Raw genomic sequence first — 27,013 nt, forward strand, 5'->3', positions numbered from 1 at the left:
GACAGATCCTGAAGCTGAGGCTCCAATACTTTGGCCACCTCATGAGAAGAGAAGACTCCCTGGAAAAGACTCTGATGCTGGGAAAGATGGAGGGCACAAGGAGAAGGGGATGACAGAGGACAAGATGGTTGGACAGTGTTTTCGAAGCTACCAGCATGAGTTTGACTAAACTGCGGGAGGCAGTGGAAGACAGGAGTGCCTGGCATGCTCTGGTCCATGGGGTCACGAAGAGTTGGACATGACTAAACGACTAAACAACAAGCCAGGATTGCTATTCTCTGCCTCCACAGTTGGAGCAGCAATGCTTCTGAATACCAGTTGCTAGAAGCCACAAAAGGGGAGAAGGCTCTTGTGCTCGTGTTCTGCTTGCGGGGTTTCCCACAGGCATCTGGTTAGCCACTGTGAGAACAGGATGCTAGACAAGATGGATCATTGGCCTGATCCAGCAGCCTCTTCTTATGGACCGATTCAGGCCCTACAGTCAGAATCTGACAGGGTCCTTCTTTGTGTGCCTCCTCCATGAAAGGTCCGGCAACGTGAGAACAGGCCTTTTCTGTGGTGGCCCCCCACTTGTGGAATGCACTCCCCAAGGAGGCTTGCCTAGCTCCTTTGTTGCATATCTTTAAGTGTCAGGCAAAAACACTTCTCCCAGGCCTTGGGCCAATGAAACAATCTATGGCTTTTTAAATGCATCTGGGGAAGGGGATATGCTGATTTCGCTGTTGTTATGTTACATTATGGATAGCTCAGTTGGTTAGAGAATGGTGCTGATAACACCAAGGTCTCGGGTTCGATTCCCGTATGAGACAGCTGCATATTACTGTATTGCAGGGGGTTGGACTAAATGATCATCAGCCTCACTTCCAACCCTACAGTTCTATGATTGTGTTATGTATTTTGTGTTTTTATGCTGTAAACCGCCCTGGGATCTTTGGAAAAGGGCAGTATATAAATTTAATAAACGGCAATGCATAATTATTAGTACTTTGGCCTGATCCAGCCCCACTGGGCTCTCCTGATGTTCTTCTGCAGTGAAAGCCATTGCAGCATGGTGGCAACTTGCTAACCTCGGGAGAGATGAGGTTGCCTTGAAATGGAGGAACAGAGTCGAGAAGAACCCCCTTGGTGCACAGCCGGCAGGAACCTGTCCTCCATCCCAACGGGTCACTGGAACTCTGCCACCGATGCAACGAGGTGTTAGTAATGAACTGCGCAGAGCAGCTAATTATAACAACATTAACTCGGGAGTGCCATAATTGCCAGCCAAGAGCTCCTTCGCTTCGGAGATTGGGGCATGTTGCCTGTTTGTTTGTTTTTAGCAGGATGTGACCCTGCGTGTCATTTCCATCCTCCTTGATGAGGGTCTTTACCCCCCCTCTCCTCCCCCTCCCCAAATTGCCAACCTTTCCAGCACGTTGAATCCGAGTGGCTCATCTTGTCCAATCTGCGTTTCTTATTCAACCATCCTTTGATCTCCCCCATCTCTGGATGTGTTCATCCCACGGAATGATTTTATGATTGCATCTGCCTTGGAAGCCGAGAGGAGAAGGGGATGGGGTGGTGGGGCTGGTTGGAAGCTCTTAATGGCTTTTTAAAGGCTTTGGGGGGGAAGAGTTCAACACCCACTAAATGGAGCAATAAAGCCTTCTCGGCTCTGCAACGAGACATGCTCCGATTCCGGCAAACCAGCTCCCTTCTTCCTGCCTTCCTTCCCCAGAATCTCATCTCTGCCTTCATCTGGTGGATTAATTGGCCACGGCCAGAGATGCCTGGATCAACCCAACATATTTAAATCAGATACAGTGGCTGATTTGCATCCCATGGAGCTGGGAGCAGGGACTGAAAAAATGCCAGCTGTTTTGAAAACCTCACAGGCCTTGCCAAAAAGGAGGAGAAGGGATAAACAGGAGTTGCATTTTAGCTGCAAAAGGCTTGAAACACACAAGGGTACACCAGCTTTCCTGGTGCGGCTGTTGAATGAGGTGCTGTGATGTCATGAAATGTGCTTGCAGACATTCTGGCTGCTTGGAGAGAGAATGCCCATGGCAGCCTGACGACAAATGCACTTTTTCAGTGCATTCTTCCATAAAGCATTGATTTCCCCCCACATGCATCTTTTCTCTAACAAAATCATAAAATCATAGAATCATAGTGTTCCGATTTTTCCAGCCGCTTCAGGAGAATCGTCTTGGGCCAGTTTGCTGTGGAAAGAAGACGGAACAAAATTCTCTAGCCCATCCTCAGCTGTGGCTCAGATTCAAAGGAGTAACTTTCAAAGTAGCTTAAGTAACACACACCATCCACAGCTCTGAGTTTGCAAGGCTAACTTAGAGTGGGCGGGGGTGTGCAAGAGGCTGTCTAGCGACGGGTGTTGCTTTGATCTGACAACTTATTGAGATCAGACTTCCAAAGGGAGAAAGAGAGAGAGGCTGTAGCTCAGTAGGAAAGCGTACGATTTGCATGAAGAACACTTGAAATTTCAATCACTGGTAGTGCCTCTTCAGTGAAAGACTTATGGGGGGGTGAGGACACACACCCCTTTGCCTTCGGTCCTCAGATGTTGTTGGACTTCAACCCCCATCATCCCCAACCAGCTTAAGCAATCATACAGGAATGACAGCAGTTGCAACTCAATAATAGCTAGGGCACCGAAACTGGAAGGATAGACAATTTCAGATGTCCGGGAGCCGACAAGGAGAACAGGTTGTTCACAGATCAGTGAAACACCAGCTAACTTATAGTTTGTTTCTTTATTAAGGAAGCAAGAACAGAGAACACACTGAGACGTCAAAGGGTTGCTCCTGTCTAGATGAAGCAGTTGCCCAGACTGACTTGTAGCTCCCCCTTCACTCCCTACCCTTCTGTGTCCAGCCCCTCCCTCTGTCTACAGCAAGCCCCAAGGGACCCTCTCTGTTTCTGCCTGGCTTTCTGCTCGCTAACATGCAATAAATGCCTTTTTCTGGGAGTGAGAGGGGACTTGCAGGCTGTCAGCAGAGAAGCTGTTGGTGTGGCTCTGTGGTGGAGCTGCAAAGTCTGGTTCCTGTCTCTGCCCTGAGCTGGGGCACCTGCCTGTTTCCTCCTCTTCATCATCCTCCAAGCTCCCAGCCTCCCCTCCTTTGGGGTGTGACCAGTTTCCCACCACCAGGATCCAGGATCCAAATACTCTCCCTCTCTGCTTTCCCAGGGAGGATCTTGGTCAGGTGGCTTCCACCACTCCTCCTCATCCAGCCAGTCCCTGACATCAGACTAGATGGACTTGGTCATCTGGCTTAGTTTGAGGTCAACTCTTCAGGAAGGGCAAAGCCCCCCTGACCTGACTCACAGCCCATGGGGAAACCTGTGACCTTCCAAACATTCAGCCTCAGTCAGCATCACCAGTGGTGGTGGAGGAGGAGAGTTGTAAATGAAGAACATCAAGGATTAGAGGGCACAGGTTCCCCATCCCTGAATTAACTAAAAACAGAGTTGTGATGGGACAGAAGAGGCAAGTGGTGGTCTGGGTCAGGGATGGGGAGCCTGTGGCCTTCCAGATGTAGCTGGACTCCTGACTTCCATCAGTCAGTGTGGTCACCAGTTGGGGATGATGGGAGTCAGAATCTAACAGCTTCCACAAGGCCACAGTTCTCCATCCCTGCATTGAAAGAAGGCAGAGCTAAGATGGTGCAGCTGGAGGCAGTAAAGCCAAGAGAGTCTAGTTCAGGTAGAACTTGTGGCATTCCAGATGTTAGTGGAGTCCAACTCCCATCAGACCCAGCCAACATGGAGAAAGATCAGGGATGGTGGAAGCTGAAGTCCAGCAACATCTAAATAACTGCAGGTTCTCAATCCCAGCATTAAAATAAGACAAGTGTTATGATGGAAGCTGCTAGGGGCAATGAGAGCAAGTGATGGTCTGGTTCAGGGATAAGGAACTTGTGTTTCCCAAATGTCACTGGACTCTGACACTCACCAGCATGGCCAACAGTTAGTGATATTGATGGGAATTGTGGTCCAATAACATTTGAGAGGGCACAGGTTCCCCATTCCATTTTTTTTAAGTCTGAAGTCTCCAGCGCCAAAGCTGGCCTGTTCACAAAGGCCTGGTGGACTAATGGAATGGGAGTGGGGAGGGAGAGAGAATCCTGAGCTCCAAAACTTTTCAGCTGAAGCTCTGTTCCCCCACAAATGCTAGGTGGTTGGTTGTTGTTGGTGGTTGGTCCTGCTGCGGTGAGCATCTGTCCCCATCCCTGATCCACCAGTGGCCTTGGTTCCCCCACCTCTTCCCTCTGTGCCTCTTCCCACCTCCTTCCAATAACACAATTACTTACCCTTCTGAAGCGCTGTCAGTGTTGGTAAACTCCAGCTGCTAAACTGCATTACACAGATCTCTCCTTAAAACCTTCTGCAGTTTATTAATAGTTTATTGATCCCTGAGCCCCATCGCCAGTGAAAAAAAGAAGCCTCGTTCCAGCCCCCCCTGACATATCTCTCTCTCCCCCTCCCTCGGTTATCTGAATACTGACTACTAACCAGACAGCCGATCGATGGTACTCAATTCCCAGGGAAAAAAATGTTCTCCTGCCTACTTAATCCACTTTAGCAAGGAGGCAGCTCTGTGGGGAGGTAAGATTACAGGAGGGAGGCAGGAATAATGTCAAGTGAAGGCCAATGAAATTCATGGCTCAAGTTTTCAGCGATGGCCCACACAAGGGGAGGAAAGTGGAATGGTGTCTCCCCTTGGGGAAGCGCCCCAAAAATACTTAGGAACGTATGACCCAGTGTGCATCGGCTGTGAAAAAGGGTTAAATCCCATGCTAGGGATTGTTAGAAAAGGAACTGCGGATGAAACTACCAATATCATAATGGCATTACAAATCTATGGTGCGACCCCCGTTGGGAATATTATGTCCGGATCTGGATGCCTCACCTCAAAAAGGATATCACAGAGTGGGGGGGGGGGTGGAAAGGGGCATCCAAAAGCATCAGGGGGGTGGAGGAAAGGTTGCGGCATTTGGGACTTTTTAGTTCAGAAAAAATGTGATAGATAAGTTCATAGAGGAGAGGGCTATTGATGGCTACTAGCTCTGCCTCTACAGCTGAAGGCAGCCATCCTTCTGAATCCCACTTGCTGGAAAGCACAGGATGTGGGGAGAGAGCTCTTGTGCTTGAATCTGCTTAAGGGCTTCCCAGAATGGGCATCTGGTTGGTGTGAGAGCTGGATGTTGGACTAAATGGGCCATTGGCCTGATCCAGCAGGCTCTTCTCAAGTTCTTATGATAAGTTCTGCAGATCTGATCAAAGGCCCATCTAGTCCAGCATCGTGTTTTCATGCCAACTGTAGTGTACAGTGTAAAAATGCTATGGTTAAGACCTTGGAAGGTGGTGGACTCTCCTTCATTGTCTACACCGGATCTTCAAGCAGGAGACATTCCCAGTCCTACCTGAGGACTGGACCTGGGGGACCTTCTGCATGCAACACAGATGCTCTACCCAGGGCCACATCCCTTCATTATCAAGGTACTGGTGCTCGGTTTTCAAGCTCTCCATCCGGGCCAACACCTTCTCCCTCCTCCTCTTCCTCCGTTCTCTCTCCCAGTTCTGCCCAATATATTTCTGGTCTCCTTAGCCCTCTCTCACCCTGTGCCAAGAAAGCCACCGGTTCCCTCTTCTTGTGAGGTTATAATTGGAGTTCTGCATCTGCCCTCCTGAAACCCCGGCCTCCCCAGCATGCCAGCATCCTTTGATTAACTCATAATATTGGGGGCCCACCAGAAGCCCGATCCCATCAATCTGTCTTTTTCCAACCAAGGAGCCCTTCATGATTGCTGTCCGTGGAGGCTCATTCTTTAGCTCCCGTTCCAAATTGGACTCTGCGACAAGGTAGGGACACTTTGATTTTCTGTTGCTCTCCCCCTGATGGCCTTCTCTGCCCCCCCTTCCTCTTCCCCTCCCCTCTCTTCAGACCCGTTTTTAATTTAAAATTATGTCACATGATGAATTTAATACTGGAGCAGAGAAGTGTCAGGCGCCAGAGCATCGAGGTGAAGAGAGATCAATGCTTCTCTCAGCTTAACCCCTGCTCCCAACTTCCACAGAGAATTCTCTTGCATCCAAGAGTTTGCCCTAATTTCTCACTCTCTCTTCTGTTTGCATTCAGAAGACTGCAAGAGAGAGTTTCTTTCTCTGTCTCTCTCATTTGCAAATGTTACTTGGTGAAACAGTTGCAGGTGGAGGTGGAGACGAAGAAGGGCCATGGGGGAAGAAAAGGATGTGTCTCGTGGGGGGGAGGGGACTTTTGTGTTGCATGCACAAGGTCCCGGGTTCAATTCACAACAACATTTCCCTGCAGGGCTGGGAATATCTCTTGCCTGAAATCCTGGAGAGCTTCTGCCAGTCTGTGTAGATAACAGCAAACTGTTGGCTGGGGTGGAGAGCTTGAAAATTGTGCACTGATACCTTGACAATGAAGACAATCCAATCCACTTTCTGGCTTACTGCAATCATGATATCATGAGCACAGCTGGGAGGGGGGAGGCAAGAGCTTCTCTTGTGTTCACATCCTAAGACATTGTTGTTGTTGTTTAGTCATTTAGTCACGTCAGACTCTTCATGACCCCATGGACCAGAGCACGCCAGGCACTCCAGTCTTCCACTGCCTCCCGAAGTTTGGTCAAACTCCTGCTGGTAGCTTCGAAAACACTGTCCAACCATCTTGTCCTCTGTCGTCCCCTTCTCCTTGTGCCCTCCATCTTTCCCAACATCAGGGTCTTTTCCAGGGAGTCTTCTCTTCTCATGAGGTGGCCAAAGTATTGGAGCCTCAGCTTCAGGATCTGTCCTTCCAGTGAGCACTCAGGGCTGATTTCCTTCAGAATGGATAGGTTTGATTTTCTTGCAGCCCATGGGACTCTCAAGAGTCTCCTCCAGCACCAGAATTCAAAAGCATCAGTTCTTTGGCGATCAGCCTTCTTTATGGTCCAGCTCTCACTTCTATACATCACTACTGGGAAAACCATAGCTTTAATTATACGGACCTTTGTTGGCAAGGTGATGTCTCTGCTTTTTAAGATGCTGTCTAGGTTTCTCATTGCTTTTCTCCCAAGAAGCAGGCGTCTTTTAATTTTGTGGCTGCTGTCACCATCTGCAGTGATCATGGAGCCCAAGAAAGTAAAATCTCTCACTGCCTCCATTTCTTCCTCTTCTATTTTCCAGGAGGAGATGGGACCAGTGGCCATGATCTTCGTTTTTTTGATGTTGAGCTTCAGACCATATTTTGTACTCTCCTCTTTCACCCTCAATAAAAGGTTCTTTAATTCCTCCTCACTTTCTGACATCAAGGTTGTGTCATCTGCATATCTGAGGTTGTTACACTGTAGAATTAGCTGCTGCTTTACTGTGCATTGGATGCAAGCTTTCGGCTTCAACCGAATCAGGTTCATGCAGCTGCAGATCACTTCGAGTCAAGTCGGATTGATCCAGCGTGATCTGTGACTGTCAGTGAGTGTGGCATCAGGCAAGAGGGAGGAGCAGGCAGGATGCAAAAATGGCCGAGACCTTCCTGACTAAGTGTGTGTCTTCCCAGAAGAAGCGAGACCTAAGCCACGTCTCTCCTTCCTGCCTGACATCTCAACATGCAGGATCAGTACCTCTGCTCAACAGTCGTTGAGGGGAAGCATTGATCCTGCAGGGTGTGGGTGCCCCTTTGCGAGCAACTCCTCCTGCTTAGCAACTGCTCCCTTGTGCTCAGAGAAGCCACTCTGAGCAGCAACCAGCACCCCTAACATTTAAGAGGAATTTTGAGAATTTAAATACCCCTTTATAAAGCCAGGGACGCGGGTGGCGCTGTGGTCTAAACCACAGAGCCTAGGACTTGCCAATCAGAAGGTCGGCGGTTCGAATCCCTGCAACGGGGTGAGCTCCCGTTGCTCGGTCCCTGCTCCTGCCAACCTAGCAGTTCGAAAAAACGTCAAAGTGCAAGTAGATAAATAGGTACCACTCGGGTGGAAAGGTAAACGGCATTTCTGTGCGCTGCTCTGGTTCGTCAGAAGCAGCTTAGTCATGCTGGCCACATGACCCGGAAGCTGTACGCCGGCTCCCTTGGCCAGTAAAGCAAGATGAGCGCTGCAACCCCAGAGTTGGCCACGACTGGACCTAATGGTCAGGGGTCCCTTTACCTTTACCTTAAAAAGCCAAAAAGCCAGCCCTGCACTCAACTTGTTTCAGTGATGGATCTGAGGTAGGGTGAGTGAACCCCAGGGGTGGCACAGGGTAAATCACCCTCCTCCGGGGACCACAGGGCAGATCGGAAGGTCCGTGCATAGCCCTATAATTTGCACTGTCTCTCCTCACCTTTGTCTTTCCCTCTTCTTTGTAATTCCAGGCTCCCTGAAGTCCGTATCTCAGACAATGGCCCCTATGAGTGCCACGTGGGGATTTACGACAGAGCAACGCGTGAGAAAGTGGTGCTAGCATCTGGAAACATCTTCCTCAACGTGATGTGTAAGTGCTAAACCCTCTTCTTAACAACTCACTAGACACACTATTTATAGGATCATAGAACTGTAGAGTTGAGAGGGTTATCTCGTCCGCCGCCCGGCAATTCAGGAATCACAGCTTAAGCATCCACAACAGATGTTCACCCAACATCTGCTTAAAAACCTCCAAGAAAGGAGAGCCCACCACCTTCCAAGGGAGACCACCCCACTGTTGAACAACCCTTACCCTCCTAAAGTTCTTCCAAATATTTAGTTGTAATCTCCTTTCTTGTCATTTGAATCTACTGGTTTGGGTCCCACCCTCTGTAGCAGGAGAAAACAAGCTTGCTCCATCCTCCATGGACCAGCCCTTCAGATGCTTGAAGATGGCTCTCCTATTACTTCTCCATTGTCTCAGGCAGAATAGAGAGATGCTATTACTTCCCTTGATCTGAACACGAGACTTCTGTTGATTCAGACTAGAATTGCATTTGCTGTTTGGTTTATAGTAATAATGATTTAATAATTTATTATTTATACCCCGCCCATCTGGCTGAGTTTCCCCAGCCACTCTGTGCGGCTCCCAATCGAGTGTTAAAAACAATACAGCATTAAATATTTAAAACTTCCTTCAAAAATATATATGTTTAGCTTCTGCTTCTGCTGAATCACACTGTTGACTTGTGTTCGGCTTGTGGTGTACTAAGAACTTGTAGATCCTTTTCGCATGCACCGCTGTCAAGCCCAGGGGGTTCCTCCATCCTACATCTGTGCATCTGACTATTCCTGCCTAAGCACAGAACCTTACGTTTGTCCCTACTGAAATTCACTTTGTTAGTTTTGGCCCCACTCTCAAATCTCTTAAGGTCACCTTCCAGCTTGTCAATACCCTCCTGGAACCATGGCATGGCCAGAACAGGACTCCAGGCAGGACAGAGTAGTGCGGTGACTTCCCTTAATCTGGCAACTACATGCAGCTATATATGAAACGGCAATGCCTTCCTACAGGCACAGGTTTAACCTCCCCGTTAATGGTGCCAGTGCGCCGTGCCACGGGTCCAAACGCCTGTTTAAAAATAAACATAAGTTCGCCACAGAAGCACACACCACAATACAAACACCAGCTGTCCCTTGCAGCCCTGATCCAGACCTTGTACCACAGGGAGGCTGCCGGATGGCGATGGAGTCAGCAGGTTCTGTTGTCTGTAGCCAAGAGGCCGAGCCTCCATCTTTGTCGCTTGCTCCGAGTGTGTGTGTGTGTGTGTGTGTGTGCTATTTCGGGGAGGAGGAGGACGGGTGGGTGAGTGAGATCTGTGCCAGGGAGCAGCATGGAACAGATGTTGCGATTTATATTTACTGAGCGTGGCTCCGTTTGCAGCGGAGGAACCCGGAGTTGACAAATGAGCTTCTCTGTCATTGGAGGGGGGGAGGAAGGCTGCGCTCAGCACCAGCTGCTACCACGTTTCGTGCAGTTGCCTGTCTGTTGAAATCTTCTCAGGCCTGGAACGGTGCAGCAGGCATGTTCTACCGCCTCTCCCCCTCCCTTCCCTCTCTTCGAATCAGCAACCCTTATAACGAGGGACATAAAAATAAAAAAAACCTCATACGTGAAGATCAGTCAAGGACAAAGACCTGGAAATAAGGAACATAAGCAGAGCCCTGTTGTTGTAGTGGTTGTTGTGGTTGTTTAGTCGTTTAGTCATGTCCGACTCTTCGTGACCCCCTGGACCAGAGCATGCCAGGCACCTCTGTCTTCCACTGCCTCCCACAGTTTGGTCAAACTCATGCTGGTAGCTTCAAGAACACTGTTCAACCTTCTCGTCCTCTGCGTCCCCTTCTCCTTGTGCCCTCAATCTTTCCCAACATCAGGGTCTTTTCCATGGAGTCTTCTCTTCTCATGAGGTGGCCAAAGTATTGGAGCCTCAGCTTCAAGATCTGTCCGTCCTTCCAGTGAGCACTCAGGGCTGATTTCCTCCAGAATGGATAGGTTTGATCCTCTTGCAGTCCATGGGACTCTCAAGAGTCTCCTCCAGCACCCTAATTCAAAAGCATCCATTCTTCGGCGATCAGCCTTCTTTATGGTCCAGCTCTCACTTCCATACATCACTACTGGGAAAACCATAGCTTTAATTATACGGACCTTTGTTGGCAAGGTGATTCTCTGCTTTTTAAGATGCTGTCTAGGTTTGTCATTGTAGGATCAGGCAAAAGACCTATCTAATTCGGTATCTTGTTTCCTATAGTAGCCATTCAAGTGGCTCCATGAAGGCCATGGGCCAGGCAGGAGAACCACAGCCCTCCCTCCCCACTCAGTTAAACATAAGAACAAGATCATCATCATCATCATTTTTTATTTGTATGCCGCCTTTCCACAGTCCAAAAAAAATGCTGAAGGCAGCTTACAGCATAACAAGATTTACATAATTACAAAAGTCATAAACATTAAATAAACCACATCAAAAAAATACACAACCTAATGGGAAACGATTTCCACATAAATCAAAATCTAAAACTAAGAATACAGCATTAATATCACAGTTTAAAATGACATACCGTATTTTTCGCTCCATAAGATGCACCCGTCCATAAGACGCACCTAGTTTTCAGAGGAGGAAAGGGGGAAAGCCCCGTTTTTGGGGGGATCAGCTCACAGTTGTGCAGCTTCTTTTGCAAAGGGGAAAAGCCCCTTTTTTTTGAGGATCAGCTCAAAGTTGTTGAGCTTGCTTTGCAAAGGGGAAAAATCTTGTTTTTATGGGGTTCAACTCACAGTTCTGCAGCTTCTTTAGGAAAGGAAAGGGAGCCATTTCTACAGTTTCCAGACAGATAATCTCATCAGCCAGTCCCATGTCGCTGGGGAAACAAATGGCCTCCGTCTGCAGAACATTCAGCAATGCAGACCTGGGCAAGGGGCTGGGGCTGGAAAGGGAGCCAGCGATCGACCACACATTCATTCCATAAGACGGACAGACATTTCCCCTTCCTTTTTAGGAGGAAAAAAGTGTGTCTTATGGAGCGAAAAATACGGTAGGTAAAAAATAACAGCAATTTAAACAAAAACTAAACTAAACGGAGCCCTCTCTGCCCAGTGGCAGCAGCAGCAGCAGTCCTTTATAGAGCCCATTAGGCCCCGCCCCGGGCCAGCTGGTGAGTGGCAGGGCTGTGGCCCTCAGGCACTGAGCAGGGGAGTCCTCCTGGCCTTGTCCAACATCCTGTTTTTGCAGCAGCCATTCAGATGCTTGTGGAAAGCCCCAAAGTGAGACCTGGAGGGCTGTTCCATGGTCATGGGGATGGGATCTGTGGTTTGGGGCCTTACTGGACTGAATGGGACCCTCTCTCATGGCACAAGAACTCATGGCCATCCAATAAAGATGAATATGGAAAGATTCAGGAGAGATAAAAGGAAGGACTTACTCACCTAGTGGTTTCACCTAGTTCAACTGTGGAACTCACTCCAGTGGGAGGCAGTGATGTCCACCAACCGAGGTGGCTTTAAAAGAGGATTAGACAAATTAATGTTTACCAGCTCCATCTGGTATGCAGGCTGAGACCCTATCTGCCCGCAGAATGTCTTGCCAGAGTGGTGCATGCTCTGGTTATCTACCACTTGGACTACTGCAATGTGCTCTATGTGGGGCTACCTTTGAAGGTGACCCAGAAATTACAACTAATCCAGAATGTGGCAGCTAGACTGGTGACTGGGAACTGCTGCCGAGACCACACAACACCGGTCTTGAAAGACCTACATTGGCTCCCAGTACGGTTCTGAGCACAATTCAAAGTGTTGGTGCTGACCTTAAAGCCCTAAACGGCCTTGGCCTAATATACCTGAAGGAGCATCTCCACCCCCATCGTTCTGCCCGAACACTGAGGTCCAGCGCCAAGGGCCTTCTGGTGGTTCCCTCACTGCAAGAAGCCAAGTCACAGGGAACCAGGCAGAGGGCCTTCTCGGTAGTGGCGCCTGACCTGCGGAATGCCCTCCCACCAGATGTCAAAGAGAACAACAACTACCAGACTTTTAGACGACATCTGAAGGCAGCCCTGTTTGGGGAAGCTTTTAATGTTTGATGCATTACTGTATTTTAATATTGTGTTGGAAGCTGCCCAGAGTGTCTGGGGAAACCCAGCCAGATGGGTGGGGTATAAATAATAAATTATTATTATTATTACTAATGGAGGAGAAGAGGGCTATTGATGGCTACTAGCCACAGCGGCTGTGCTCTGCTTCCACAGCTGAAGGCAGCAATGCTTCTGAACACCAGTTGCTGGAGACCACAGGCGAGGAGAGAGAGCACTCTTGTGCTTGAATCTTGCATGTTCTGTAGGCTTCTCATTGGGGTATCTGGTTGGCCACTGTGACAACAGGATGCTGGACTAGATGGGCCCTTGGCCTGATCCACCTTATGTTCTTTTTTTAATGTTTATTTATGCATTTTCGATTTTAAAGTTTCTTCTTATTTTCTTAAGTCCCAGGTTTGTGAGCCTCCCCATCTGAGAGGGTTGTGTAGGGGACGTGGGGGGTTTGGGGGGAGGAGGAGGAGAGGAGGACTAGCTCATAGATTGTATGTAATTGCGGTGATGTGGGATGCATCCCAAGCCCTGGGCTTTCAAATATGAAATCAGCTTCTTAAGGAGCGTTTTCTCTCGAGCGGATGACCCTTCCGTTTCTCGAGGTCTTTAAGAAAAGCCCAGTGCAGTGCGCAGTGGTATCCATGGCGACCAGCCGCCGGGCTAAACACTCTTTCTCTTCCATCTCCCCCCCCCCAACCCTTCTGTTGTTCTCTTCTTCCCATTGTAGTAATTATATCTCTGGTCAGAGTCTTCTGACAGTTACTTACTAGCTGGGAAAACATCACTCTCCTTCACTGGTCTGTAATATTTAATGGTGGCTGTGCCTCAGGCCTCAGATCTTTCATGGGTGTACTTAAGGAGATGGCTGTGAATATAGTGCCCCCACCCCCGTCTAGGTCCAGAGAGGAGAAGCCCCCAACCCAACCCCAAGGCAAGGCACCTCAGAAATTTCAAGAGTTTCAGTACCACGGAGAGCTCAGAGTGAGCTGGTTGCTCTGACTGGGAGTGAACTGAGCTCATTGGAGAAAAAGGAGGGATATGCATGCAATATGGCTAGACAGACAGACAGACAGACAGACAGATATAGATTAACTTTCAGATGGCATTCAGAAGCACTCCTGCTTACCCACACTGAAAAATCTTGCTGCTGGCATCCCCCTGATCTTTGGATGGAAGGATGTTTTTCACAGTAATTGCTTTTAGAATATTTCTTAATTGAAAGTGCTTTTAGATGTTTTCAGTTGTGTAATTGTCTTTGGAATGTTTTGGCTGTTTTGCAATGTTTCAGCTTTGTTTTTAGATTGTGTAACTGCTTGCCACCTTAGGCTCCTTGGGAAGGACAGGGTATAATTCCTATCATTATCATTATTATCATCATCATCATTAATAGGCAGGATTTGCTTTGATGTTTTCTTTAGGCAAAAACCGGCGGTGCACCTACAAGACATGGAGCACCTTTCCACAGAAAACTGTGCTAGTTTTGCTGTTAACTTAAAAAAATAAAAAGGTTTATTTTTCATTGCAGCATAAGCTTTTCATGGGTCAGAACCACCATCATCAGATGCCTTTTTTCAAAAAATTATAATAATTAACAGAGTGACCAAGAGGTGGTGGAACTCAGGAGTTGCAACCTGTGACATTTCCATGCAAAGCCCAAATGTATACAACAGCGGGAGTGTTGCAAGAATGTGTTATTGTTAATTGCCTGCTGTGGCAAAGGGTCACAAAGCTTGTCTTGTACGCATTTGAGCTTTGCATGGAAATGCCAAAGGCTGTACCTGTTATATTGCATCTCTTTTGACCCTAGGATTTAAACTCTCTTTACCAGTGGGGGGCGAGAGAGAGAGAGAGAGAGAGAGAGAGAGAGAGAGAGAGTTTGCAGGCTCCCCATAGGCATCAGGGCTGGATTAGAGGAGCCTTTGGTCTGATCCAGCTGCAGGGAGAAAGTGGGTATAGAATAGCTTAGAGAAAAGGATGTTGTTGTTTAGTGGTTTAGTCGTGTCCGACTCTTCGTGACCCCCTGGACTAGAGCACGCCAGGCACTCCTGTCTTCCACTGCCTCCCGCAGTTTGGTCAAACTCATGCTGGTAGCTTCGAGAACACTGTCCAATCATCTCGTCCTCTGTCGTCCCCTTCTCCTTGTGCCCTCCATCTTTCCCAGCATCAGGGTCTTTTCCAGGGAGTCTTCTCTTCTCATGAGGTGGCCAAAGTATTGGAGCCTCAGCTTCAGGATCTGTCCTTCCAGGGAGTACTCAGGGCTGATTTCCTTCAGAATGGAGAGGTTTGATCTTCTTGCAGTCCATGGGACTCTCAAGAGTCTCCTCCAGCACCATAATTCAAAAGCATCAATTCTTCGGAGATCAGCCTTCTTGATGGTCCAGCTCTCACTTCCATATATCACTACTGGGAAAACCATGGCTTTAACTATACGGAAAAGGATAGAGAAAGCTTTTCTCCCTCTCTCTTCCCAACACTAGAACATATCCAATGAAGCTGAATGTTGGAAGATTCAGGACAGATAAAATTATGCACTTGGCACAGTGCATAATTGAACTTTGGAACTCCTTCCCACAGGAGGCAGGGTTACACGCCCCCTTAGATGGCCTTAAAGAGCTTGAGGCAAATCCATGAAAGATACAGCTATCAATGGCTAATAGCCATGATGGTCAGGGCTGGCCCACCCATTAGACAAGATGAGGCAACAGCCTTGGGTGGCAGGAGCCACAGGGAAAGCAGATCCCAATGTAGATATTTATTCCCCCACCCCCTTGTTCCTGATGTAGATCTTACTCCACCATTTTGCAGTTCGCCTCAGGTATCAAAATATATTGGACCGGCCCTGATGGTGGCTTGGTTCTGTCTCCACCATTGGAGGCAGCAGTGCTTCTGAATCCCAGTTGCTGGGCTAGATGAGTCATTGGCCAGGTCAAGCAGGTTCTTCTTGTGGTGTCCTAGGTGCTTATGGGCTTTGTGGAGCCACCTGATTGGCTACTGTGAGAACAGCAGGCTGGACCAGAGGGGCCTTTGCTCCAATCCAGCTGCAGAGCTCTTATTCTGAGTAAAGACGTGGGAGATTCGGAGCAGATTCCAGATTTTGGGGTTCATAGTTAAGTACGGACCCCGTGTTTGATGTAGCAGTTTGTGGGGTGCTGCAAAATGCAGGGTTTTTACTGCTAAACGCTGCCACACACACACACACAAAAACCTGCAAAATTTTGGCACAGGTTTGGAGGAAATTCCAATTTTTGCAGTTCGTAGTTAAGTTGTCCGATGCAGCTCGGCTGTTTCCTTCATGCTCTGCCTGCCTGACCTTGCCTTAAAACACCAGGAGCTTCCTGATCCTGAGCCAAACCAAAGGTATTGTCAGGAATGAGCCAGCTCCAAGCGAAGGTTTACAGCCAGCTGCCAACTGCAGAAAGCAATATCAAAAGCAACACGATGGCCAGACCCTGGTCCGAAAAGCATTATAAGAAGGTTTTGGAACAAAGCCAAGTCCCAATTGTAAAGTTTGCAGTTCATTAGTAGATGAAGTGCACGACAAATTATTAACAATTAAAATTTCCTCCTTTTCCGGTAGCAACTCCCCCTTCGAAAATCCCCTCTACCAAGTGCTGCACTCAGTCTGTGTGGGAGGGGATGTAAGGAGACGTGTTGGTCTCCAGTGTCCGACTGGGATGATAAACTAGATTGACTAGTGGACCTGCCGCCAGTATGAGGCTGGGACTGACGGGACGGTAACCGTGATTCATTTAAGGACTTTCAGAGACTTCAGTTTGTTAGTTTTGATGTTTTGAATTATTCCATAAAGTTTTCACATTGTAATTGTTTCTGGCCATCATGTTGCTTTTGATATTGCTGACTCATATTTTGCAACACAGGGGTTTGTTTGTTTACTAACTGCAGAAAGCAGCCAGGAACAGAGAGGCTTAGATGTTAGGTAGGCGGGGTCCTCTTAAGCATATCCGGCGCCGTGGTGCAAAGATCCCTCCGGTGCCCCCGCCCCCCCCCGTTTTCTCAGAGTTGTCAGCCTTTTTTAATAAGGGGGGCCCCAGAGAGGTTGACTTTTTTTAAGGGAGCTGACACCACACTTACATATTATCTCTAACAAGCCCTTAGAACAAAATGAAATGAAAAGGCAGAAGAAAATCTAATGAAGTCCTCAATTCCAAAGCAAGACTCATTCAAGACTCAGCAGTTCTTCTAATTCATCCTCATGATTCAAATCACCACATATCAAAAAGTTAAAGCAATCACCAGTTTGTTGTTCTTTAAATAAATTGATGAAGACACAGAGAATGAAGTTCCCGTCAAATTTGTGTTTAAGTACAAAGCTGACGTTTTCAAATATTGGTGTGTGTGCGTGTGTGTCAAGCAGTGACACCCTGAACCTAAAAAGGATCCAAGACTTGGGTCACAAAGGCTGGAGCCCTAACTGCACTTACCTGAGAGTAAGCCCTGCTGAATCTAATAGGACCTTAAAACCCGCCCCCGTCTTTAAAGGACTTTTTGTTGGTGTTTGTTTGTTTTTAACCACTAACTAACTTCATGGAGAGCATGCTCTCGAGTCCATTCTTACCTCCGAACTGAGTCCTAATGATAGTGCGCCCTCCCAGCTTTCCCCTCCCACCGTCCCAAATCCGAATGAATCCCTCCTCCACCTTTTTCCTCCATGGAAGGGGTGGGGGCCAATGTTCTTGGCACCCCTCCCCCTCCCTGTCCTCCCTGCCCCCTGCACTGGGCAGCTTGAGGCTTGCTTGCCGCGCGGGCTTCCTCAGCAGTCCTGCTACTGCAGCGGGGCAGGCAGGAGGGAGAAGGGCGCCCCGTAGGTTTGCGCGGCGCCGCCGCCTCTCCCAGGCAGGAAGCAAGAGAGTGTGGCTGGCCGTAGGAAGAGCCACCGCTGCCCAGCATGCCCTTGCAGCTGTTCCCTTTTGATCCTGCACTCCGGCTGATGGGCGCCCCTGATGGGCGGGCACCGTGGTGCAGGGCGCCACTAACCCTAATTAAATTAAAAAGGAGGATTTATTGCAAACACAAACAGATAGCTCCGGGCAGCTCTGATAAAGCCTTCGGCATCATTACTCAAGATGACCCTTCTGAAGACTCCTTCCGGTGTCGACAAAAGATATTGAACTTACTACCCTTACGTCTCTGCAGGCAGGCGAGAGCTGGCTGCTTCAGACTTAGGCACTTCCTGACCTTGATAGGCAGGCTGATAAGGCAGTAGCTGAGAGCAGGCTAGAACACAGGCAAAGCTCACAGGAAGCACAAATAGGAGCGAATAGATTCAGAGACAACCTCTCAGAACAGGAAGAGGTTGGAGCTGATCCACTAAGTCCGAAGTCGGTGAATGGGAGGGCTGCTAGATTGGAAGCAAAACAAGAGATGTAAGGGTCGTAAGTTCAATATCTTCTGTTGACGCTGGAAGGAGTCTTCAGAAGGGTCATCTTGAGTAATAATGCTGAAGGCTTTTTCAGAGCCTCCTGGAGCTATCTGTTTTTTTTTTGTTTTTGTTTTTTGCAATGAATCCTCCTTTTTAATTACCTACGCTTACTGTGTTATCAAGCTGGGAACCTGGACTCCTGACAAGTATACCTAGCACAGCAGTATCAGCACTGACTAGATGTGGCTCTGCCAGGGGCCCTCTCCCAGCCCTTCCTGGAACTATTGCCTGGTCCATGAATCCCTGTGACCTTGAAATGTTTGCCTGTAGTGTGTGAGGCTCAGAGACTGTGCATTGTAAATGTAGTGCACACTCTAGATATGCACAGAGGCATGGCCTTTGCATTGCTAGGATTTATAGCTCTGGAATTGAAAGCAAGGTCTAACCTGCCTTTACTCTGGGTAGAAACAAATGCCCCAATATGAACTCTGCCATTACAAATGTGGGGAGGGAGGGAGAGAGGGAGGAAAGTGGGTTGTTTGATGTTTTGTATTGTTGGGGGTCAGGAAGCAGGTGGGTCTTTTGCCAAGTAAGATGCATGTCTAAGGGGGCACTGGCTGTTTAAAAATAAGCCATGTACATGACCTTTAGAGATAGGAACAGGTCTCTGTCTCCCACATGGCTTCCTCAGTAAAAGTCTTCAACCTTGTCGAAAGACATGGCAATAAATGAGGTCACACTTTCCCCATGGGCGGCTGTCCTCCTCCTCAGAGGCATTTGAACCTACAAATCGGCCTTAATAGAAGTGAAGATATATCGGGGGAGAACAGCCTGCCGTAACCTTTAGCGAAGTCTACTACAAGGAGCACGTTCCGTCTCCGAGACAACAGTGCGTTCGCCTCTGCACACGGTGGGAAATAATTGGAGGTGCTATCTGGCCACAGGCCAATTTTGATGTGAAGCTGCACCCCTGACAAGCTGTCTGGCTGCATTTCTGGGGCTTTTTCTTTGCGTTTTGCCACTAGGAGCTGCTAAATGCCTGTCAGATGTGTTGGGCATGTGTCACCTAGTGGTGGGAAACGAGCATTACAGTCTGCTGTTAGGTAAAGGGACCCCTGACTGTTAGGTCCAGTCGCAGACAACTCTGGGGTTGCGGCGCTCATCTCGCTTTACTGGCCAAGGGAGTCGGCATACAGCTTCTGGGTAATAAGAATAATAAGAATAATAAGAATAATAAGAATAATAAGAATTTATTATTTGTACCCCGCCCATCTGGCTGGGTTTCCCCAGCCAGTCTGGGCGGCTTCCAACAAAGATTAAAAATACATTAAAATGTCACACATTAAAAACTTCCCTGAACAGGGCTGCCTTCAGGTGTCTTCTAAATGTCAGGTAGTTGTTTATCTCTTTGACATCTGATGGGAGGGCGTTCCACAGGACAGGTGCCGCTACTGAGAAGGCCCCCTGCCTGGTTCCCTGTAGCTTTGCTTCTTGCAGCGAGGGAACTGGCAGAAGGCCCTCGGCGCTGGACCACAGTGTCTGGGCAGAACGATGGAGGTGGAGATGCTCCTTCAGGTATACTGGGTCGAGGCCATTTAGGGCTGTAAAGGTCAACACCAACACTTTGAATTGTGCTTGGAAATGTACTGGGAGCCAATGTAGGTCCTTCAAGACTGGTGCTATGTGGTCTTGGCAGCCACTCCCAGTCACCAGCCTAGCTGCCACATTCTGGATTAGTTGTAGTTTCCGGGTCACCTTCAAAGGTAGCCCCATGTAGAGCACATTGCAGTAGTCCAAGCAGGAGATAACTAGAGCATGCACCACTCTGGCGAGACAGTCTACGGGCCAGCATGACAAAGCCACTTCTGGCGAACCAGAGCAGCGCACAGAAATGCCGTTTACCTTCCCGCTGCACTTTGACGTGCTTTTGAACTGCTAAGTTGGCAGGAGCAGGGACCAAGCAATGGCAGCTCACCCCGTCGCGGGGATTCGAACCAGCGACCTTCTGATCGGTAAGCCCTAGGCTCAGTGGTTTAGACCACAGCGCCACCTGCATCCCTATTTTACCTCTCTATTCCACTCTATTACCGCAGATGCCACCTGGAGTCCTGTGTCTACGTCTGGGTACCACAATGTAAGAAGGATGTTGGCAAGCTGGAACATGCGCAGAGGAGGGTGACCGAGATGATCAAGGATATGGAAACTGAGCTAGATGAGGAATGGTTGAGGGAGCTGGGTATGTTTAGCCTGGAGAAGGGAAGGCTGATGTAACGCAATAGCCATCTTCTCATTGCCAAAAAGCTGTCATATACAAGGCAGAGCCAGCTTGTTTTCTGGTGCTCCAGAGGGTAGGACAAAAACCAATGAATTCAAATGACAAGGAAGGAGATTCCAACTCAACATCAGGAAGATTTTATGATGGTGAGAGCTGTTTGAGAGTGGAGCAAACTCTCTTAGAATCATAGCTACAGGACCGCCTCTCCTGCTATGTCCCACGGAGGACCTTACAGTCTTCAAATAAAAACATCTTGGAGATCCTGGGCCACAGGGAGGTTAGGCTGACCTCAACCATAGCCAGGGCTTTTTCGGCCATGGCCCTGATCTGGTGGAACACTCTGTCACAAGAGACTAGGACCTTGCGGTACTTGACATCTTTCCGCAGGGCCTGCAAGACAGAGCTGTCCCACCAGGCCTTTGGCCAAGGCCCAGTCTGACCCCATCTTTCTGTAATCCTCATAGAACTCTAGCCCAATGATTGCCATTAAACTGATTCTGAATTTATTTTAGAATGTATTTTAATTATTTGATTGTGATTTTATGTAAATTGTGCTATTTTTACTGTTGTTAGCCGCTCTGAGCCCTGCTTCGGCTGGGGAGGGCGGGATATAAATAAAAGTTTATTTTTATTATTTATTATAGAATTGTAGAGTTGGAAGGGTCCTCTAGTCCCACCCCCAAAAATGCAGGAATGCTGCCCACAACCATCCCTGGGTGGACTCAAACCATCAACCTTCTGATTAACAGCCAGACATGCTGACCGACTGCACCACATGAAGGTGGTAGCCTCTCTTTCCTTGGAGGTTGCTAAGTGGAGATTGGATGGCCACCTGTGGGGGGTTCTTTAACTGCAGTTCCTGTGTTGCAGGGAGCAGGACTAGATGGCCTTTGGGTGCCCCTTCCAACTCGACAGCTCTGTGATTCCATAACTGTTAGTGCTGCAGCATGCAATTCTGCTGGATATGTAGGTCAGCTCGTAGGGTGGGCTGTCAGTATAAATAGAAAGTGCAGCCTCGTATCTTCGGCATTCTGAGACATGTTAATTGGGGGGGGGGGTCTTTCAAGCCAGTCCACAAATCAGGAAATGCCCATTTCCTCTTCCCCCTCCTCACTACCTCCCTGGTGCTGTGAGTGTTCACAGTCATTTCCTACCACCACCCCTCTTCTCCTTCAATGGCTCTCCCTCCCTCCCACATCATCTCAATTGCCCTTGGGTTTCAAAGGAAGGCTGGTGACCCCATTCTCCCCATGCCAGCTGCCTCAGCAGGAAAAGAGAATAATTCATCCCATAATGGAAAGCCATGTCTGGACCGAATGAGGTAATTAACCAAGGAGCTCCTGGGAGAGACCTTTCTGTCTTAAAACATCCTCATAAAATAGAGCAGGGGCCGCAGAAGTTGCACTGTGTTGAGATTTAGCCGTGCCCTTCCTGAGTTGCTTCCGCAGTGCAAGAGTCTGAAGTGCAGGATCTCACCGTGGCTGCCCCTGTGCCTATCCCAACCCCAACCCCAAATCACAGCCTGCTGCCTTGATGCATACAGAGGTAGACAGAGCAGTGATGCCCAATTCAATACCCAGTTTATTAGGAAGAGCGATGTGGAGTTTGCCGTGCTATGTGTGTGACATCATACTGGGTTCATAGGGAAAGGGAAAGGGACCCCTGACCATTAGGTCCAGTCGTGACCGACTCTGGGGTCGCGGCGCTCATCTCGCTTTATTGGCCAAGGGAGCCGGCGTACAGCTTCCAGGTCATGTGGCCAGCATGACTAAGCCACTTCTGGCGAACCAAAGCAGCACACGGAAAGGCTGTTTACCTTCCTGCCAGAGCGGTACCTATTTATCTACTTGCACTTTGACATGCTTTCGAACTGCTAGGTTGGCAGGAGCAGGGACAGAACAACAGGAGCTCACCCCGTCGCGGGGATTCAAACCGCCGACCTTCTGATTGGCAAGTCCTAGGCTCTGTAGGACCTTAACCCACAGCACCACCCGCGTCCCTACTGGGTTCATAGGGAAAGGTAAAATGACTAACCAATGGGAACCCAGGGGGCAGAGTTAACTGTGTATAAGGTTTAAGCACAGAGGTTTTTTTAGGGAGTTAGAGTTGTTGAGGAGACAGTCTGGAGTTAGACGAGACGAGAAGATAAGTCTGTGGGTTGGGCTAGTCTGGTGTGAGAGAGTGAGAGAATTTGTTAAGAGGAGTCAGTCAAACAGTTGAGATAATCAGTCAGAAGGTGTTAGGAAGGTTGTTGTTTAGTCGTTTAGTCATGTCCAACTCTTCGTGACCCCATGGACCAGAGCACGCCAGACACTCCTGTCTTCCACCACCTCCCGCAGTTTAGTCAAACTCATGCTGGTAGCTTCGAGAATACTGACCAACAATCTCGTTCTCTGTCGTCCCCTTCTCCTTTCCCAACATCAGGGTCTTTCCCAGGGAGTCTTCTCTTCTCATGAGGTGGCCAAAGTATTGGAGTCTCAGCTTCAGGATCTGTCCTTCCAGTGAGCACTGAGGGCTGATTTCCTTAAGAATGGATAGGTTTGATCTTAGACCGGTAAAGAAACTAAAGTTAAGATACTGACAGGAATATTATCTGAGAAACCATAAACTTGTTAATGTTTGTAAAATAAACTTCTTCTTCTTCTTCTTCTTCTTTTGGTTCACTTTTAACAACTGACTGGACTCAGTGTTTTACCAGAGAGTAACTGCTTGGTGGCAGCGGGGAAGCGAGCACAGTTGTGGCACAGGGATCAATAGACCGTTAAACGTCCGGGGACCCTGTGTGATCGCCACAAGTGGGTTGTCATAAAATGATAAGCTGGGGCCATTCTCTGTGCCGATATTTTGCAAACAAGGGGGGAACTTGAAAGCCTTGCTATCTCCACATTGGCTTGCCAGAGTAGGGGAGAGTCATCAGTTGCCCTGCTGTTGCAGTGATTTATGTCCACTCTTCTGCTCTGTGTGGAGGGAGGAGAGAGAGTCCTGGAGTTGCTCTCCCTTCTGAACCCCCTCCACTACATTGCTGTTTCCATCAGGGGTGGGGCAGGTCCCAAGCAATTGAGAGCTTCAAGCAAACTCCCAAATCTTCCTTTGGTGGAGCAAGGCATCCTCGCATTGCCCATCGGCTACTATGATCCTTGTTTCTGGATCATAGAATTGTTGCAGGGGTCAGCAAACTTTTTCAGCAGAGGGCCGGCCCACTGTCCCTCAGACCTTGTGGGGGGCCGGACTATATTGTTTTGAGGGAAATAATGAACGAATTCCTATGCCCCACAAATAACCCAGAGATGGATTTTAAATAAAAGCACACATTCTACTCATGTAAAAACATGCTGATTCCCGGACAGTCCGTGGACCAGATTTAGAAGGCAATTGGGCCGAATCCGGCCCCCGGGCCTTAGTTTGCCTACCCATGAATTATAGACATGGAAGGGACCCCATGGGTCATCTAGTCCAACCCCCTGCAACGCAGGAATCTCAGCTAAAGCATCCATGACGGATGGCCATCCAACGTCTGCTTAAAAACCTCTAAGGGAAGAGAGCCCACCACTTCCCGAGGGAGACCGTTCCACCGTCCAAACAGCTCTTACTGCCAGAAAGATTTTTTCCTGATGTTTAGTCGGAATCTCCTTTCTTTATCTTGAAGCCATTGGTTCGAGTCCTACCCTCCAGAGCAGGAGTAAACAACCTTGCAGGGGGTTGGACTACATGACCCTTGGAGACCCCTTCCAGCTCTACAATGGTATTATTCTAGGACAGATAGTTAAATCTCCCCCCAGCTATCCATCACCAAGCATCTTTTTGCACCCAAGTGGTTTATGTACAGAGGCTCCGATTCAGCTCCTTCATGGCTCATTCCCCTTGATTCCTCTTCTCCTCCTCTTCACTCCCCCCCCCTCCCCAGCTCTGTTAATTTGTTCCTCCACTCTTTCTGCCTCCTGGCCCTGGATCCTCCATTAAATCACCTGGGAAGAAGAAGATGGCTCTCTGCCTGCAGATTAGCCCCAAAGCCCCCTATTAAAGCGGAAAACCTCCCAGGCGCTGCCTCTTGTTCAATCTCTGCAGCTTTAAACTTACAAGCCTCTTGGTAATGAGGCAAGAGGCCCAGTTGGCAAGGGTGGGGAAGGAGGCAATCTCGGGGGGGGGGGCGGAGAGGAAAGAGGGAGATCCACAGAAGCCGTATTGCCAGCTGTTTTCTGCAGCAAATGTTACATCATAGAATTCTAGGCTTGGAAGGGACCCTGAGGATCATCCAGTCCCACGGTTCTCAACCTGTGGGTCCCCAGATGTTGTTGGACTACAACTCCCATCATCCCTGACCACTGGTCATGCTGGCTAGGAATGATGGGAGTTGTAGTCCAACAACATCTGGGGACCCACAGGCTGAGAAACACTGATCTAGTCCAAACCTCTGCAATGCAGGAATATGCAGCTGTCCCATATGGGTCTCAAACCTGCAACCTCGCCGTTATCAGCACCACGCTCTAGCCAGCTGAGCTATGCAGCTGAAGGCAGGGTTTATTTTTTATTTTTTGTATGATTTATACACCGCTTCATTGCAAAAGTGAAACCCCAGCCCCTCTCCACAAAACAGCTGACATAACAAGAGAAAGCAATAAAATTATTACTTGGGGTGGGGGGGAAACAACAGCAGCAGTTTAAGACTTTTGAAAAGATAGCAACAGATTAAAACCCTCGTCAACTTCTTGCCTAAGCAAAAATGCTTTTGGCAGGCACCGAAAAGATTGCAGCAAAGGCTGGATATTAATAAGCAAGGAGTTCCAAAGTGTAACCTGTTGTTCCTGGGGTCCAATAATTCCCATCATTTTGAGCTAGAATGGGCCTGTGGTCAAGGGCAGCAGGGGAGTCCAATAATTTTTGAAAGACCCCATTTGCTCTCAACTGCCCTGTACATAGGACGTTGCCTCATACCAAGACAGACTTGGTCCACTGAGTGCAGTGTGGCGCGGTGGCTTAGGACTTGCCAATCAGAAGGTCGGCGGTTTGAATCCCCGCGACCGGGTGAGCTCCTGTTGCTCTGTCCCAGCTCCTGCCAACCTAGCAGCTCGAAAGCACACCAGTGCAAGCAGATAAATAGGTACCGCTGTGGCGGGAAGGTAAACGGCATTTCTGTGCACTCTGGTTTCCATCACGGTGTCCCATTGTACCAGAAGCGGTTTAATCATGCCAGCCACATGACCCGGAAAGCTGTCTGTGGAAAAACGCCGGCTCCCTCGGCCTGAAAGCGAGAAGAGTGCCGCAACCCCATAGTCGCCTTTGACTGGACTTTACCTTCCAGGAGTCCTTTACCTTTACCTTTTTACCTGCCAAATAATAATAATAAGAACAACAACAACAATTTTTTATTTATTTATTTACTTACTTACTTACTTACAGTGGTACCTTGGGTTACATACCCTTCAGGTTACAGACTCTGCTAACCCAGAAATAGTACCTCGGGTTAAGAACTTTGCTTCATGATGCGTACAGAAATCGTTCTCCGGCGGCGCAGCAGCAGCGGGAGGCCCCATTAGTGGTGCTTCAGGTTAAGAACAGTTTCAGGTTAAGAACGGACCTCCGTAACGAATTAAGTTCTTAACCTGAGGTACCACTGTATTTGCTTGTTTGTTTGTTTGCTTGCTTGCTTGCTTGCTTGCTTGCTTGCTGCTCATCTGACTGGGTTGCCACTCTTGGCGGCTTCAAACAAATTAAACTCATTAAGCACAGTAAAACATCAAACATTAAAAACTTCCCTGTACAGGGCTGCCTTCAGATGTCTACAGAAAGTCAGATGGTTGCTTATTTCCTTGACATCTGTACCCGGAGATGTCATTGGGGATCGAACCTGGCTCCTTCTGCATGCAAAGCAGATGCTCTACCAACTGAGCTATGGCCCTTCCCAGGCAACCCAAGCTGAGATTGCTTTTATTTCCCTTCCCAGGGACTGTACAGAATATTTACATTTGGTTAAAGGAGTAGGGGGCTAATGCTTTCTTCAGTCGAATTTGAAGGGATTGGGTTGAGAGGTCAGTGTGGCGACGCCACGCCTGGCTTCCAAAACGAGCCCTGGAATGTTTAACGCCTGCTCATAACATTTGTAGCTGTGCAAGTTAGGAGACATTAAGAGCAATCAAATCTTATGCTTCAGGGAATAAAATCATCACCCACTGTGGATTTTCCACCTTCCCCTCCGCAGGCAACATTGCGTTGCTGCATTAAATGTTTATTTTTTCCTTCCTACGCTGCATCTTCCCCCTTGTAGATGCTGCAGAGGGCTTGGCTGTGTCTTAATGGAGGTGCTCTCCTTGAATCTATCGGTGTTCGCTGGTGATGGATGGAGCTGGTTTGGCGGTAGGGACGGAGCCCAACAGCAGGTGGCGCCACAGGCAATGACAGGCAGATGCAATGAACCCAAGCTTCGTCCACACCCTCTTCTTCCTCCCCACTGATCTCTAGGGCAACACTGAGACGGAGACCACATCCACACCATCCCTTTAAAGCATTGTAGTGTCACTTTTAAACAGTCATAGCTTCCCCCAGAGACTTCTGGGAACTGTGGAATGTTTAGGGTGCTGAGATTTGTCAAGAGCCTCCCCTCCCTCCCAGAACTAAAATTACTAGAGTTCCCTGTGAAGAGGGATTGTCTGTGTGGCGTTGTGGCTTGAGTGTCAGGCTAGGACCTAGGAGACCAGGGTTCGAATCCCCACTTGGCTATGCAGCTCACTGAGTGATCTTGGGCCAGTCACTCTCTCTCTCTGCCTAACCTACCTCACAAGGTTGTTGTGGGATTAAATGAAAAGAAAGGGAGAGCTATGTACTGGAGCTCCTTGGGGGGGGGTA

General features: G+C 48.6%; 1 protein-coding gene across 1 annotated transcript in view; it reads left to right on the top strand.

The window, feature by feature from the left end:
* The window catches only part of IGSF21 (immunoglobin superfamily member 21), a 236,566-nt gene that overhangs the window by 173,451 nt on the left and 36,102 nt on the right, over positions 1 to 27,013 (top strand). The window contains exon 4 of the mRNA XM_081017983.1: positions 8,357 to 8,475. Coding sequence (XP_080874109.1) covers positions 8,357 to 8,475 — 119 coding nt within the window. The remainder of the gene's footprint in view (positions 1 to 8,356; positions 8,476 to 27,013) is intronic.

The sequence above is a fragment of the Podarcis pityusensis genome (assembly GCF_964106645.2).
Source record: "Podarcis pityusensis genome assembly, chromosome: 8".
Taxonomy (NCBI): Eukaryota; Metazoa; Chordata; class Lepidosauria; order Squamata; family Lacertidae; genus Podarcis; species Podarcis pityusensis.